Raw genomic sequence first — 16,853 nt, forward strand, 5'->3', positions numbered from 1 at the left:
GTTTTAAACTAGGTTAATTACATGATGTGTCGATTAATTAATCGCACATGAATAGTCATCATTATTGTGTTAAATGAGAAAAACACTGAATAGACATTGCAAGAAGTAGCTTTAGAAAGAAATATATTGCATTTAATGTAAGCTGATATACTGTACACAGTACGTCTGGGCCGGGACAGGCTTAATTGCACCCTGACAGTGTGATTGTCTTTGCTTTATGTGAGAGAATATATGTGTGCTGTTAGTGTGTAGATTTACTGACCTTTGACCCTGCCTCTGTCCTCCCTTTGCTCACTCTGCCTGAAGGTGAAGGGAGAGTGGGTAAGTCGAGGTTTTCTGCTTAACCTTATAGTTTGCCTTTGTTGTTCTCTATTTTGTTTATCTATCACTGAGCTAAAAGAGACCTTGTAGAGTTCATAATATGTGGCTACATGTCTTTGTATGTTGTTGAGTCTTTTGTAAGATTTCAGAGGCTTTGCTATGTTTCTCATTAGCTCATTCTGAGAGAAGTCAATGATGCCTCTGGGATGCCATGACCATTTATTCCATTTCCTGTATTAAATCAACAAAATTAGTTTATTTTGTCATCACATACAGTCACTGTGCTCTGTGTTTTCCAGTTCATGTGTTTCTCCGATGTATGTGAAGATAATGTGGTTCCCTGTGATTCTTTATCACCCAATTATTTATGATTGTTTTGTGTCATTTCGCATTCTGTTTTTATGCATCTCATTTGCTTTCTCTTGTGCCTCTCTTTTCAGGTGGATGAATCTCAGACAGGTGAACCGGGATGGTTAGGAGGAGAGATTAAAGGGAAGACTGGCTGGTTCCCTGCTAATTATGCAGAGAAGATTCCAGAATCTGAAGTTCCTCTTAGTTTGAGGGCCAGCGCTGCTTCTAGTTCCGCCCCAAAATTGGGTTCCCATATATCATCTACTTCTTCATCGACCACAGCCACACCCATGCAGCCAGTTTCCACGGAGTCTGCATCGATAGCCCCACCCTCCGCAGCCCCTGCCCCTGCTCCTCCGGGCCCCGCCTCCTCCACTTCCTCAACATCTAGTAACTGGGCAGATTTCAGCACTACGTAAGTAGTTTGTCCATTACAAAAATTTCATTAGCAATGACATTTACAGATTAATTTTTCCAGTTCAGGCAGAACCTGCATCCATTTTTATTCTGTCTGATTTTCATTCAGATGGCCAACTAATTCTGCTGTGGAGAAGCAAGACAGTGATGGATGGGATGCATGGCCGACCCAACCCACTCAGCCGTCCCTGTCAGTGCCCAGTGGGGGGCAGATCAGACAGCGCTCTGCTTTCACCCCGGCCACGCTCTCTGGCTCTTCACCCTCACCTGTGCTGGGCCAGGTACATACTCTCTCTCAAAAACTGTTTCTGTCCATGCTCATGATTTTTAGCATTATATTTCTTATACTTTCTGTACTACTTGTAATAAATAAAATCGGTATAGATGGAAAATTACTCAACCCTATATGTTTTAAAGGAATAATTCACCTAAAAATCAACATTTTGCTGCAGGGTGAAAAGGTGGAAGGTCTGCAGGCGCAGGCTTTATATCCATGGAGAGCCAAGAAAGACAATCACCTGAACTTTAACAAGAATGATGTGATCACCGTACTGGAGCAGCAGGATATGTGGTGGTTTGGGGAGGTGCAAGGGCAGAGAGGATGGTTCCCCAAATCTTACGTCAAACTCATCTCTGGGCCCGTCAGGAAATCTATGAGGTGTGTATCTGTGTGTTTTTGGCTAATATTACAATTTTTAAATATATATATGGTTGAAGGTCCAAATTGCAGTTCATATGCAGCTTCAAAGGGCTCTACATGATCCCAGTTGAGGAATAAGGGTCTTATCTAGCAAAACGATCAGTCATTTTTTAACCACAAATGCTCGTCTTGCACTAGCTCTGCATTGCGCGTCTTCACGCATTACGTAATCATATAGGAAAGGTCATTCAACTAGTTCTTTGTGTGTGCTTTGGTTCAAAAAGGTTGGGTAGGGTGAAAAACTCATTTTCTCATCTATTTTTCTCCTCGAACTTCAAAATCGTCTGATATTGTGAAAGAAAGTGAAATCTAGACTCCATTATAATACCTTTTTGTTTTTTTCCCAAAAAGTGATTAGGTATTTCATTTGGACTGTAATGTTGAGAATTCTGTTGTTCTGTTTCAGTATTGAATCCGGCTCTTCGGACAGCCCTCCCAGTGTTAAGAGACCCAGCCCATCTCCAAACAAACCCACCGATCTCGGAGAAGGTCAGATTACCAGCAACAGCTCTATATCATGTGTTTCTCCCTCTCTTCTTAATCATTTTGTAGCTGAAAGTCTGTGTGATTTTGTCTAATAACAGAGTATGTGGCCATGTATACATATGAAAGCAGTGAGCAGGGCGACTTGACCTTTCAGCAAGGTGATGTCATCACGGTCACAAAGAAAGAAGGCGATTGGTGGACGGGCACTGTGGGCGGGAAGACTGGAGTCTTCCCGTCCAATTATGTCAAACCTAAAGAATCTGAGGTAACAACTTAAAATGTTGAACATGAACTTTTTTATAACACAATACTTTTGACACAAGTACAGCTGCATGCAAAAAGTTGTTATTGTAGTCATATAAGGAATATTTTTAACCAAAAAAATTGGAATAACAATAGCTTTCTTTCCTCTTTTTTTACTAGGGTTTGGGATCTGCTGGAAAAACAGGAAGTTTAGGGAAGAAACCAGGTGGGTGATGATGTCCTCATGCTATAACTCTCTCATAAAATTGTACCATGTGACTTTAATATGTGACCCTGGACCACAAAACCAGTCATAAGGGTAGATTTTTTTGAAACTGAGATTTATGCATCATCTGATAAATAAGCTTTGCATTAATGTATGGTTTGTTCAGATAGGACAATATTTGGCTGAGATACAACTATTTGAAAATCTGGAATCTGAGGGTGCAAGAAAATCTAAATATTGAGAAAATCGCCTTTAGAGTTGTCCAAATGAAGTTCTTAGCAATGCATATTAATCAAAATCAAAAAGTTTTGATTATATTTACGGTAGGAAATTTACAAAATATCTTCATGGAACCATGATCTTTACTTAATATCCTTATGACTAGTTTTGTAGTCCAGGGTCACTTAATGCCTTAGTTGTTGTTGTGTGAGAGAGTTTAAGCTTAAAAAACTGTTTTAAGCAGAAGATTTGTGGCCTTTATAACTGAACTCAGAGACCTGAATTATACCATGAAAGTATTTTATTAAAGGGCTGCCATGTACTTCTGCTTTTTTTTTCCTCATTTTCTCTCTTTTTTTTTTTTTCTCGGTGTTCAGAGATTGCTCAGGTGATCGCTCCTTACACGGCCACAGGAGCAGAGCAGCTCACCTTAGCACCGGGCCAGCTCATTCTCATTCGCAAGAAAAACCCAGGAGGATGGTGGGAAGGAGAACTTCAGGTCTGAAAAATGCATGAGAGACATGCTATTAAATACGCCCACACTTTTTACCACAATAACACAAACCTTAAACATTTAATCTGTATAATCTGTAGTCATAGAAGCAACACGTATTTGGTGCTCTGTGATGTCACATTTGCTTATTTGTGCTCAGATTTACTTAATTTAATTTATGACGTCCGTGCTTGTGGAATATGATATGGTCATACCAGTGAGAAAGAGCTGTTTCTCATAAATTAGATTGTACGTTACATTTTTACTTCACATTCATTTTAATGGCCCACTGCTGTTGCTTTTTCCAGGCAAGAGGGAAGAAGCGTCAGATTGGCTGGTTTCCAGCTAATTATGTAAAATTATTGAGCCCCAGCACCAGTAAGACCACACCCACAGAACCCAACCCACCCAAGCTGCCAACACCCAATGCAGGTACAGCTAATTTATTGTGCCAGAAACTGGTTTCTCTTGGCACAGATGAAATGTTGTCTTTTGTACTTAAAACGTTTAAGGCTATATTTAAGTATATTAAGTTTGAGCATGTTGCCTCTTGTCATTTAGTACAGGTTTGGTTGCTTGTACAGTCCTGTACATTAGTAATCTGCCTACACGCCATCATCAGCAGTGTTTTTCATAGTATTTGCATGTCCTCATGGGTGATAAATAAAGGCAGTCTACCACATAACTAAGCAAATACTCCAGTACTGAGGAGTAAATGCATTATGTTATTTTATGTCATGTCATGTCATTTAGTGCTGTTAAAATGAGCGCATTAATGCAGACGATTGAAAATATTTAACGTAGTGGTGAAGCTAGGGTTGACCACCCCACTCACAACTGCTGCTTCTGTCTTTTTTTTCTTGACAAGAGTTATGTTTATTTAGTCACAGACCATCTTTACGACCACATAAAAATGGAGACTTTTCAGGCACGCACTCCAGCTTCCCTTCAGCACCAGGCGCTAGTCAAACAATTGTGGGAAAGGTACAGGTGACGAGGGAGCTTCACTAGAACAACAGTGAACTGCAGTCAGATGAGATGTTGTCAGGCCGTATGTCAGTAAAAACAAATTTTCCTGTCCTGTCAGCTGTTATACTGTTCTTGTAGCATGCATGCTTCAATTGCACACACAAGTGTGTTGATGTGTGCTTTAGCCTGTATCATTTCATATTAAAGTGCGAATGAAACTACGAGCATGCGTGTCAGATCTATGTCACGTTCAGCAGCGGCAGCTCCTAAAGTTATAGCAGCCAAATAATCTAATAATCCAGATGCTGTGATGTCTGTTAATTAAAGAATGAAGTAAAAAAAGAGGAAATCAATAACTTTTGTAGCTTTAAGAATTCGTCTATATTTAATGTAGTGTCTAGTGTTTGATACATTTATTCAGTTTCTATATATTTTCTATTTGCTGAATGGCACAGGTGAAGATTGTTTTAAGTTCACTTGAAAAATAAGTTATTTTTTAAAGTCTACTAAATGTTAAAATTAATAGCTCTCAATTTACCCTTCGCAAAAACCCACCCTTCTTAGTTACTGTTGCTATGTCTGACAAACAATGCTGCTCTCACACTACACATCATGTTCACACGCAGTGAAAAATACATAGCGGAACAAAGAGGAAACTGACAACAAGCTGACAGACAAGACAGAGCTGGTTACTTCTGGTATGAACAAGGTCTCAGCTTTAAAATGTTGTCATTTAAAAAAAAAAAAAAATTCAAACAATAAATATCGTTTTGTGGCTCTTGAATTGTATTGTGAAAGATCACTGTATTACCTCATTAGATCAATTGACACATGAACCGATCATGTTTTCTTCACTTAAAGCACGGAAAAAACATGAATGAACATCATAACGTATTTCATTTCAACCACGGAAAGACGTCAATACATACAAATTTTCAAGTTTAAGTCTACTAAAGTTATTCTACTCTCCGGTCTGATTTGATTGTCGGACAGAATGGCGGATTTGGCGCTATGATTGGTCAGATCGCCTGTCAATCAAGCTGTTTGCGAAGGGTCAATTATACTGTAATGTTGAATGGCTGTAGTCAAAGGTTTAATATTGGGGAAAAAGAACAATTTCCTGAGACATCAGTAATATTGGTAAAAGGGATACGCACCTTCAGTCATTAAAAAAAAAAAAAAAATTAAAGAAATATTTAAAAATATACTTTTCCGTCTTTGTTGTTTCTGCATTAATTTGAAGATTGAATGTGAAATCATTGCAATATAAAAGTATATTTAAAAACTTTAATGTTAGGTGTGATTAGTTAATTTTTTTAAGTGATTGACAGCATTAATTATATTATTTAGGAATAAATATTGAAATAGAGATTCTGAAAGTAATTTGTCAGTAGTTGGAAAATGTGAAAGCAAAGAAATTGCATTTCTGTTGATTTAAATGTTGTAAATGTGCAAGATTGTTGCATAAAACACAAGCTATCTTTGTGTTTCCCCTCCATAGTGTGCCAGGTGATTGGCATGTATGATTACACGGCTCAGAACGATGACGAGCTGCCTTTTGGGAAGGGCCAAATCATCAATGTTCTGAGCAGAGAAGATCCTGATTGGTGGAAAGGAGAGCTGAACGGTTCCGTCGGCCTTTTCCCATCGAACTACGTCAAGCTGACCACCGACACAGACCCCAGCCAACAATGTGAGTCCAGAATGTTCTCCTATATTTTACACACATGCACTCACACTGAACCTCTCTCTATCCTTCTCAAAGAAATTCGAGATAACAAGTAAGAGACAATTGGCTTAAAGCGTCACCAAAAACACTTTCATTACAGTCATTTCTTTCAAATCTTTGAGGACCTTCTGAAAAATTAGTTTTAGTCACGTCCTCTCAGTGTGGTGAGTTATAGAGCGTCCAACGTCCACACTGAAGCCCCTCCTCTTCCTGTTTCCGAGCAACCTCTCACCTCATGTCGTAGAGCATCGAGTAGACTCTCATCTCTCTTTCTCTCTCTGCCTGCATGCCGGTGTCCTTGTCATTGTGGCGTCCTGTGAAAAGTGTCTTGCAGAGTTCATTTAGTTCTCCTAGCTCGTAAAGATTTTGCACATTGTGGTTTTTCTTTTCTTTCCTTTTTTGTTTTGATTTTTTTGTTTTCCTTTTTTTTGGCTTATGTGCTGTGTTTTCCTCTTTCTAGGACTCTTATGTTGCCCATATCCCACTCAGCCTTGAAAGTCCTCAAAGCGACCCACTATCCCTTAAACCGTGCCCAGCGGGATGATGGGAGATGGAACATTGATCATGTGACTGCCCCCCCCCCAGCTGGCTTTGTGGCCAGAAGAGACGAATACTACAGCAGTCGTTAACCTCAATATTCAGAACCGTAGACTCCTCCGCATTAAAGCGATTAAATAAACAAGAATGCCTAATATTATTTGAAGGATCTCTTTCCTTTTTTCTTTGACAAATTCATGAAATTAATCATTCACACTGAATTTGTGCAATGAATTGAAACACTAATCAAAGTGCTGGATAGTGGGTCCTTTTGTGGCTTTCTGTGATCTCGCCCCAAAGACTCTAGGTAAAAAAAAAAAAAGCTGTTTTGAAGCAACCAATCAGAATGGTTCCATTCAGTGTTAAGTTTCACCGCTTCATCCGACTAATGCACGCTTTCCGCTCCTCCAAGCCCCGCCCCCCCGGGTTTCTCATTGGACCATAGCACCACAGAATGACCCACTATTCATGAGTCATGACGTAACGGGGTGCAGTATCAAACATGTGTCATAACTGACGTGCTTACTAGTGTCATTGCAAACTCATCAAGGCTCTAATATGTGGAATTGAGACATAGCGATGTGTACAGCATATCCGACCAATTGAAATATCAAGAAGTCATACTTTTCGGATGCCAAGTGTGTCTAAATCAAGTCAAGTAATCTCGAAAATGAGTCTGTACCAAACTGGTCGGATATGTGTGGACTTCATGTAGAATTCTATTGTGTGTCATTCAGAACAAACCCCTTCCCCCCTCACCCCTTCCAGTACACACAGGTGCTGTCAGTCAATTTGACGGACAGGATGGACGCCTCAGTTCATCCGGTCCAGTCACATGCCTCTCTGTGTCATTGTTTGTTACATGTTCATACCAAAACAGTGGATGAATTGATTTGTGTTTGTGTGCTTGCTAGTCTCTTGTTTGGTTTAGTTTGTTGGGTTTTTTTTATTTTGATTGATTGTTTTGTTGTGTTTGTGTGACGGGGTTGAGAATTGGTGTTGCAAACCAAAAAAAACTGCACAACTGCCACTTACGGATGGTACAGTGATAGACAAAGTGCGTACATGTATAAAATGTTGCTGGAAGGGACGTACTAGTGAAGGGTTTACTTACAAGGTTGGGTTAATTTCTTGTATAATTGTATTTCCCATATAGATGGATGAATGCTTTTGTTTTGTATTCTCAATCGTTTGCTGTCATCATTCTGTCATGTTGATTGAATTTGCAATTATTTTTGAAATGTCGATGAACGCTAGATTTCGAGGTGTTCTTGATATAACAGCTCACTATTTTTATAATGATCAAAAATTGTTATGCATAGTGTTTTAAAAAATCCACTGCAGTATGTACACCGTCCTTTACCGGGAAACAACAATATGACAGTGCAAGTTGTGAACAGAGAGCGTTTAGAAAATCCGAAATTTATGAAATTGAGTTGTCATGCTTTGAATGAAACCCTAAACAGCATTAAGGAAAAACAATAATGTACTGAATATAAGCTTAATACCCTTCTAATCACAAATGCTAATGAATAAATAGACGTTTACACAAGTGCAACATGAAGACTGGAATTTTCTTTTAAATACAAGAGTCATTAGACCATCCAGTGTGTTTTTTCTGCTTGTTCGAAGGCAAACAAAGCATGGCATTAATTTGTACTCCTACAAAATTGTACTGGCAACACATGATTTCTTCTTTTATCTGCCTCATAACAGTGTTGTATTTTAATGCAGAAACAAGACGTGAAATCATGTCTGTGTGGTTCTTTATTGGTTCCACGGTGTAAAAGTATTTGAGGTTGCTGCTTTATTATTGGCTGGATGGACTGTCCATCATGTCCATGATCAGTTTTGTTTTGTTTTGTTATTTTAAGTGAACATACCTATCCTCAGACAACAGAAGCACAAATGCTTCCTTCCCATTTGCAATACTCTGTAATAAAATGCATTTGTTCTGAATATCTCACCAAAATGTCCAAAGCATTAACCGTTGTACTTGACTAATAAAGCATTTTATCAAAAAAATAAAATGAATGTACAGTTAAAAACTCAAGTATATACAACAATTCCTAGCTTTAAACAGTGTCATACCACCTTTATAAAAAATGTGTAACCATTAAAGAACTCCATGGCAACTGCAGACTGGCTTTATTTATTTATTTATTTATCAATCTGCTATCAGATCAAGTGATCATGTCACTATCAAGCACAATGTTTTTGAATGCACAGTACACTCTTAAAATGCTGGGTGAAATATGGACAAACTCGGCGATTGGGTTGTTTTGACACAGCGGTTGAGTTAAATTTTACCCCAGCCTTTTGGGTAGTTTTACTTAACTCAACTATTGCTTAAAAATGTCTGTATTTCTTGCTTAAAATGAAGCCAAAATAGGTTGGAAAGTAGCATTTATTAATATGTTCAATAAATGAACATTTATTAAGAAGTTTAATAAATAATAATTAAACTATAAACATTTTTTAAAAATTGCTTACACTCTAAAAAATGCTAGGTTAAAAACAACCCAACTTGGGTTATTTGGCAACCCAGCACTGGGTAAGTATTGGACAGAACACATGCTGGGTTATTTTGACCCAGCTGGTTGGGTTAAATGTTTTTTCCCCAACATGCTGGGTTGTTTTATTTAAGTCCACTATTGTTTAAAAATTATTAATAATTGCTAGCTTCAAATGGGCTGGAAATTAAAAATCACTCACAGTTATAGAGACAACAGCAATAATCAAAAAATGAACATTTATTATTAAGCAAGAAAACCCATGGACAAAAATATAGGACAAATTGAATTAATTCGGGTGAATACAGCATAGTTTACAATATTACATACATTTAACTTTTACGTTTAACAAGCATTTTAGAAATAAAAAATGTAACATTTAAAGTAGCATTTTAATATAAGCATATTCAACCGTTCTCTGTAATCATTTTTCACTGAAATAGTGCTAATTCTCATCCTGGTGAAATCTAAGCTGGTGAAGGGCTGCTGTTCGACGGGGGAACTATGAACCTCAGACCGCTGCCTCGCGTTTCATACGTAGTTTAAATATGCCGTGACTGACTCCATAACCTGCCCATAAACAAACAGTACTGAGATTAGAGAACATATTTAAATTAAATTCAGTATTATAACGACTAAATTTAATTTATGTTATGCAAGGCAAAAGGTGTTTCCATCATGCGAAATGACCGCTGCTGACGCAGCTGACTGACATCTCATCCTTGTATGCTGCTTTGCTTAAAATATAGTTTACAGCACAGTGAAGACTTTATAAATTAAATAAAATGTATACAAACCTTTATTTTGCTGAAGATGTGCACCAAATTGGTAGCACTGAGAACCGCTCATAAAGCCTGAGCTCTGACTACAGCTCAACTATAACTCAATAGCTGGGTTGTTTTGTCGGAGACTGGCTCAACTCAGCGGCTGGATAGAAAAATTATCCAATATTTAATAAGCCATTAAAAATTACCCAGCAGCTTAGTTACAGAAAAACTATGCAGCAACTGGGTAGCTGAACCCAGCATTTGGGTTGAAAAAAAATAACGCAGCATTTTTAGAGTGTAGAAAAAACACCCGGGTAAAAAAAAATAACAATAAAATGACCTAAGCTGAGCCCAGCATTAGGGGTAAAAAAAAAAAAATAAAAATAAATAAATAAATAACCCAGCATTTTTAGAGTCCAGAAAAACTACCCAGCACCTGGGTAAAAAAAAAAAAACAATAAAATGACCTAAGCTGAGCCCAGCATTAGGGGTAAAAAAAATAAATAAATAAATAAATAAATACCCCAGCATTTTTAGAGTCCAGAAAAACTACCCAGCACCTGGGTCAAAAAAAAATAACAATAAAATGACCTAAGCTGAGCCCAGCATTAGGGGTAAAAAAATAAATAAATAAATAAATAACCCAGCATTTTTAGAGTCCGGAAAAACTACCCAGCACCTGGGTAAAAATATCCCAATAAAATGACCCAACAAGCTGAACCCAGCATTTGGGTTAAAAAAAACAAACAAAAAAACCCCCAAAAAAACTAGCATTTTTTTAAAAATGCAGAAAAACTACCCAGCATCTGAGTACAATATTAAAAACAACCCAATAAAATGAACCAGCACGCTGAACCCAGCATTTGGGTTAAAAATAATAATAATAATAATAACCCAGCATTTTTTAGAGTGTAGAAAAAAACACCCAGAACCTGGGTAAAAATAACAATAAAATGACCCAAGTTGAACCCAGCATTTGGGTTAAAAAAAAAACACACACACACACAGAAAACTACCCAGCACCTGGGTAAAATATTTTAAAAAGGCTGAATCCAGCATTTGGGTTGAAAAAAGTAACCCTGCAATCTTTAGTGTATTCATAAATGTTTACTTTTTGATTATTGCTGACACCTCTAGTAATTATGTGTCTGATTTTTAATTTACAACCTATTTTGGGTTCATTTTAAATAAGCAAATAAGTAATTTTTAAACAATAGTTGACTTTAAAACTAATAAAACTACCCAGAAGGTTGGGTTAAACATTTAAACAACCCAGTTGCTGTGTTTGTCAATATTTCACCCAACACTGGGTTGTTTTTAACCCAGCATTTTTTAGAGTGTAACTTTTAATTCATGACTCACATATGGCATAAAATCAGTATTGCTTGAGCAATATGCCTGCATGCTTATTTTACAGAAGTGAATGAACATTTAGACTGCTTTGTAAACAGCTGTCTGGACTGTTTAATTCTGATTGGGCAATCGTAGCATTCTGCGGTCAAATATTTTTAGATAGTTGAGTGTGTTCCTACAATAACTGCTAGTTATGCCTCGTATCACTTCGTCATCTCTCTCTTCTCACATAATAAAGTAAGTTCAACTCAAATCAATGTTGCATGTCCAATTATTCATTTGATATTATGTGTAATAAGCTTCAGGTCCTTTATTTTGCAATAATCATACATTATTCCTTACTTAATGCATAGAGAAAAAACATTCATCTTTAATTTCCAGTGTAATTCTTACCGTAGAAGTTTGTTGTAAGTGCTTGATTTTTGTCTGTCTAAATTACAACTGAATTAATGTACTAATAAATTATTAATTCTTTTAATGTATTAATCTAAGCATGAGATTTGATTGTGCATGACCTCTGCGTTTCACAGGGTGTGCTGACCTTCACCTGCTTGACATGCTGACCCCAGTGGAACGGAAGAGGCAGGGTTACATTCATGAACTTATTGTTACAGAGGAGAACTATGTCAATGACCTGCAGCTAGTCACTGAGGTAAAACTAGTAAGAAGTTATGGTTTAATCAGGTCCATAAGCTGGCGAAGGTCAGCAGTAATTAGGGCTGTTGTCTGTTTGATGGTCATGCCTGAAAGTAGAAACTGCTGAGGTGTTTTGTCAACATTATGTTAGTAATTACATATATACTTTAAAAATTATTATTGCTTTTATTTACTTATTTTTATTTTTTTAATTAAATTAATGTACATATATAATATATAATTAACATGCATATTTCCTTTTTATTTTATTTTGTTTTATTTTATTTTATTTTATTTTGGGATAGAATATTGACCAGACATTTTCTAAATTCACCTAATGAGTATTTTATTTTATTTTATTTTATTTTATTTTTTTATTTTTTTATTATTATTTTGGGATATTACCCAGACATTTTCTAAATTCACCTAATAGGTTTTTATTTTATTTTGTTTTGTTTTATTTTATTTTGGGATAGAGTATTGACCAGACATTTTCTAAATTCACCTAATGAGTATTTTATTTTTATTTTATTTTATTATTTTATGTTATGTTATGTTATGTTATGTTGTTTATTTTTTAGTATTTTATTTTATTTTATGGTTTATTTTGGAATATTACCCAGGCATTTCCTAAATTCACCTAATAGGTTTTTATTTTATTTTAGTTATTTATTTATTTATTTATTTTATTATTATTATTTTATTATTTTACTTTTTTACTTTTATTTTATTTTATGTCATTTTATTTTATTTTGTATTTTATTTTATTTTATTTTGGGATAAAATAGTACCCATACATTTTCTAAATTCACCCAATGAATATTAGCTGTAATGGCAAATATTTAAAATAATTCTAATCAGTATGTTTGCTTTCCTTTCAGACGTTCCAGAAGCCTCTGCTGGAGTCGGAGTTGTTGACTGAGAAGGAGGTGGCCATGATCTTTGTCAACTGGAAAGAGCTGATCATGTGCAACATTAAACTGCTCAAGTACGCCACCTACTGATTAATACAGTGTAAAATCCTGACCTCATCATTAGTCACCATGCAATTAACCCCTGATTTAAGCTCCATTTTTATTAAACAGTTGCTAAGACAACTGTAAAAGTAGATCAGATGTAAATGAGCATTACGTGGCTTACTCAGAATGCCCCTCTAAATGTCTCCAGGGCGTTGCGGGTGAGGAAGAAGATGTCAGGTGAGCGCATGCCGGTGAAGATGATTGGTGACATCCTGACAGCTCAGCTTCCTCACATGCAGCCGTACATCCGCTTCTGCAGCTGCCAGCTCAACGGCGCCACCCTCATTCAGCAGAAAACAGACGAGGTGCCTGAATTCAAAGAGTTTGTTAAGGTGGGTTAATCCAGTGTCATGCTTATTTTATTTACATTTTGGTATTGTTTGCAGATTTTATTTGTAACTGATTCTGCATATTTCTGCATGTTTTATCTCTGTAAAGCTGCTTTGACGTGATCTGTATTGTATAAAGGGCTATAGAAATAAAGGTGACTTGAATGACGTGTGTGGTTGATATTTTATGCATGTTTTTCTTTAATCTTCACAGAGGCTGGCAATGGACCCTCGCTGTAAGGGAATGCCCCTGTCCAGTTTCCTCCTCAAACCCATGCAAAGAGTCACCCGATACCCCCTCATCATCAAAAACGTATGTAAACCTCACAATCTTGATACTCAACTATTTCCTAACCACTACTTGAAGAACCAGTGACACACTACAAAAGCAACATATTCATCACCATCGTCTCATGTTTCTTCTCCCCTCATGCACAGATTTTAGAGAACACTCCAGAAAGCCATCCAGACCACAGTCACCTGCGTCTGGCTCTGGAGAAGGCTGAAGAGCTGTGCTCGCAAGTCAACGAAGGCGTGCGAGAGAAAGAAAACTCAGACCGGCTGGAGTGGATCCAGGCACATGTGCAGTGTGAGGGGCTGTCAGAGGTACCATAACACAAACCTGGTGTATAAACACAGACGTTAGAATCAAATGTAATTTATTCCTGTGATGCAAAGCTACATTTTCAGCATCATTACTGCAGTCTTCAGTGTCACATGATCCTTCAGAAATCATTCTAATATGCTGATTCTCTGCTCAAGAAACATGATTATTATCAATGTTGAAAACAGTTGTGCCAAATTGTATTTTTTCTGGAAACATTAAGAATTCTTTGAGGAAATAGAATGTTTAAAATGGCAACATTTATTTGGGATATATACTTTTGTCACTTCAGAATAATTTGATGTATCCTAGCTGAATAAAATTATTAATTTCTTTTAAAAAATAAAAAATAAAAATCTTACTGACCCCAAACTTTTGAACAGTAGTGTGTATTTGTCAAGTAGTTTTCTCATGACAATACAGATTAAATCTCTGTAATCAGAGTTAATAGCACTTTAGTTTAAGGAACACATTTACTATTAACCAGGGTCAGAAATTAACTTTTTGATTAAGGATTGAAGAGAGGGACTGAATTGATTTCCAGGGCATTTTTTACATTCATGAGGGCAATTTGTATAATCACCTTATTGTGATAATTACTATACTAATTGAATGTCAAATACTTACATTTACCCAATTATTTTGATTAGTATTTTAAGCTGTTGTCAGTAACAATACACTACTTAAAATCGTGTCTAAGTTATGCATGTAAAAAAAAGGAGGCTCATAGGGCTGCAATACTGTGACAAAAATCATTGTAGATTACTGCACTTTATATTGTAATAATGATTATTAATATTAATATAGAAAACAATATAAAAACATTTTTGATTTGTTTCTGTGTTTTGGTCACGTCACATTGTGGCTTCACAGTTATGCAAGTTATGCAAAACCTCCCGCTATAATCACTGAAGCTACAAAATCAATCTTTTGTTTACATCTGCACTGTGTTGTTTATAATGAGTGAAGTCTCAAGTGTGCACACAACACAGCTCTGGCATTTTCAGCACATTTAAGCGCCTGTGATTGGCCAGTGCAACAGAAATACATTTGATTGGTTATAAGGCTCAACACTGCACAAAATACACATAAAAGCAATCTGATGCAGTGTGTGCGAATCTAAATGTAATTCCGCAAATTGACACTTTTCATTTTCAAATTTCATTTTAATCGTGACAGCTGTAATACGTTGTTTAATTGCGCTGGGGCATTTTTGCATTCTTGTAATTAATTACTTAATTAATAATTAATAATTAATAATTAATTAATAATTAAGTATTATTAGTGTTAATTATTGTACCAAAATAAGAGGGATCATACAAAATGCATGTTATTTATTATTTAGTACTGACCTGAATAAAATATTTCACATAAAAGACATTTACATATAGTCCACAAGAGAATAATAATAATAGTTGAATCTATAAAAATGACCCTGTTCAAAAGGTTACACACACTTGATTCTTAATGCTGCTGTTACCTGAATGATCCACAGTTGTTGTTTTTTTTGTTTGTTTGTTTAGTGATAATTGTTCATGAATCCCTTATTTGTCCTGAATAGTTAAACTGCCTGCTGTTCTTCAGAAAAATCCATCAGGTCCCACAAATTCTTTGGTTTTTTAGCAGCATTTTTGTGTATTACAGAAGGTTCAAACGCTCCAGAAGGAAAACGATGCATTAAGAGCCGGGGGGTGTAAACTTTTGACCAGAATGAAGAAGTGAACATTTTTCTTATTTTGCCTAAATACCATATTTTATTTCATTTAGTACTGCCCTTCAGAATCTACACAAGAGACTTACATGTTTCTCAGAAGACAAAATAAGTTCAATTTACCCTTCAAATTCAAAAAGTTTTCACCCCCCAGCTCTTAATGCATTATTTTTCATTCTGACGCATCAGTGAGTGTTTGAGCCTTCTGTAATAGTTGCATGTGAGTCCCTCAGTTGTCCTCAGTGTGAAAAGACTGATCTGAAAATCATACAGTTATTGTTGAAAAGGGTTCAAATACACAAAAATGCTGAAAAACCAAAGAATTTGTGAGACCTGAAGGATTTTCCTGAAGAACAGCAGGCAGTTTAACTGTTTAACAAACAAGTGACTCACTAAACAAAAACAGCTGTGGATCATTCAGGTAACAACACAGTATTAAGAATCAAGCATATGTAAACTTTTGAACAGGGTCATTTTTATAAATTCAACTATTATTTTCTCTTATGGACTACATGTAAACGTCCTTCATGTGAATAATATCTTATTCAGGTCAGTACTAAATAAAAAATAACATGCATTTTGTATTAACCCTCTTATTTTGGCAAATTAACGTTTTGCAGATTCTGCAAGGTTTAAACTTTTGACCTCAACTGTATGTGCTTTATAGGTACCAATAAACAGCCAATATGCTAATAATATGCATGCTAATAAGCAACTAGTTATTAGTGAGAATTGTTCCTTAAATAAAGTGTTACCTAAAGGTAGTTCTCTCTCTTTACAGCAACTTGTGTTCAACTCGGTTACAAACTGTCTGGGCCCTCGGAAGTTCCTGCACAGTGGAAAACTCTACAAAGCCAAAAGCAACAAGGAGCTTTACGGCTTCCTGTTTAACGATTTCCTGCTCCTCACGCAGATCATCAAACCTCTGGGCTCGTCTGGAACAGACAAGGTCTTCAGTGCAAAATCCCACCTGCAGTATCGCATGTACAAAACGGTCAGACATTCTGAGAAATCGTATTTATTTATCAGTTTTTGATCTTTAATATGTTTTTATTCTTTGATCCTTAACGTGACTCGTTGACCTCTGCAGCCAATCTTTCTCAATGAGGTGCTGGTGAAGCTGCCCACTGATCCTTCAGGAGATGAACCCATATTCCACATATCTCACATTGATAGAGTCTACACTATACGGGCTGAGAGCATCAACGAGCGGTATTTGCAAACCATTTG

The 16,853-nt window shown here is 36.3% G+C and overlaps 1 protein-coding gene across 1 annotated transcript in view; it reads left to right on the top strand.

Moving 5' to 3' along the window:
- Positions 1-16,853, top strand: part of itsn1 (intersectin 1 (SH3 domain protein)) — a 54,493-nt gene that overhangs the window by 33,088 nt on the left and 4,552 nt on the right. Inside the window, 17 exon segments of the mRNA XM_051108819.1 lie at positions 307-321; positions 762-1,087; positions 1,199-1,370; positions 1,542-1,747; positions 2,196-2,278; positions 2,374-2,540; positions 2,699-2,744; positions 3,341-3,462; positions 3,765-3,888; positions 5,927-6,118; positions 11,855-11,976; positions 12,842-12,948; positions 13,128-13,311; positions 13,523-13,621; positions 13,747-13,914; positions 16,405-16,617; positions 16,714-16,835. Of these exon segments, the coding sequence (XP_050964776.1) occupies positions 307-321; positions 762-1,087; positions 1,199-1,370; positions 1,542-1,747; positions 2,196-2,278; positions 2,374-2,540; positions 2,699-2,744; positions 3,341-3,462; positions 3,765-3,888; positions 5,927-6,118; positions 11,855-11,976; positions 12,842-12,948; positions 13,128-13,311; positions 13,523-13,621; positions 13,747-13,914; positions 16,405-16,617; positions 16,714-16,835 (2,468 nt within the window).

Source organism: Labeo rohita, chromosome 1 (assembly GCF_022985175.1).
Source record: "Labeo rohita strain BAU-BD-2019 chromosome 1, IGBB_LRoh.1.0, whole genome shotgun sequence".
NCBI lineage: Eukaryota > Metazoa > Chordata > Actinopteri > Cypriniformes > Cyprinidae > Labeo > Labeo rohita.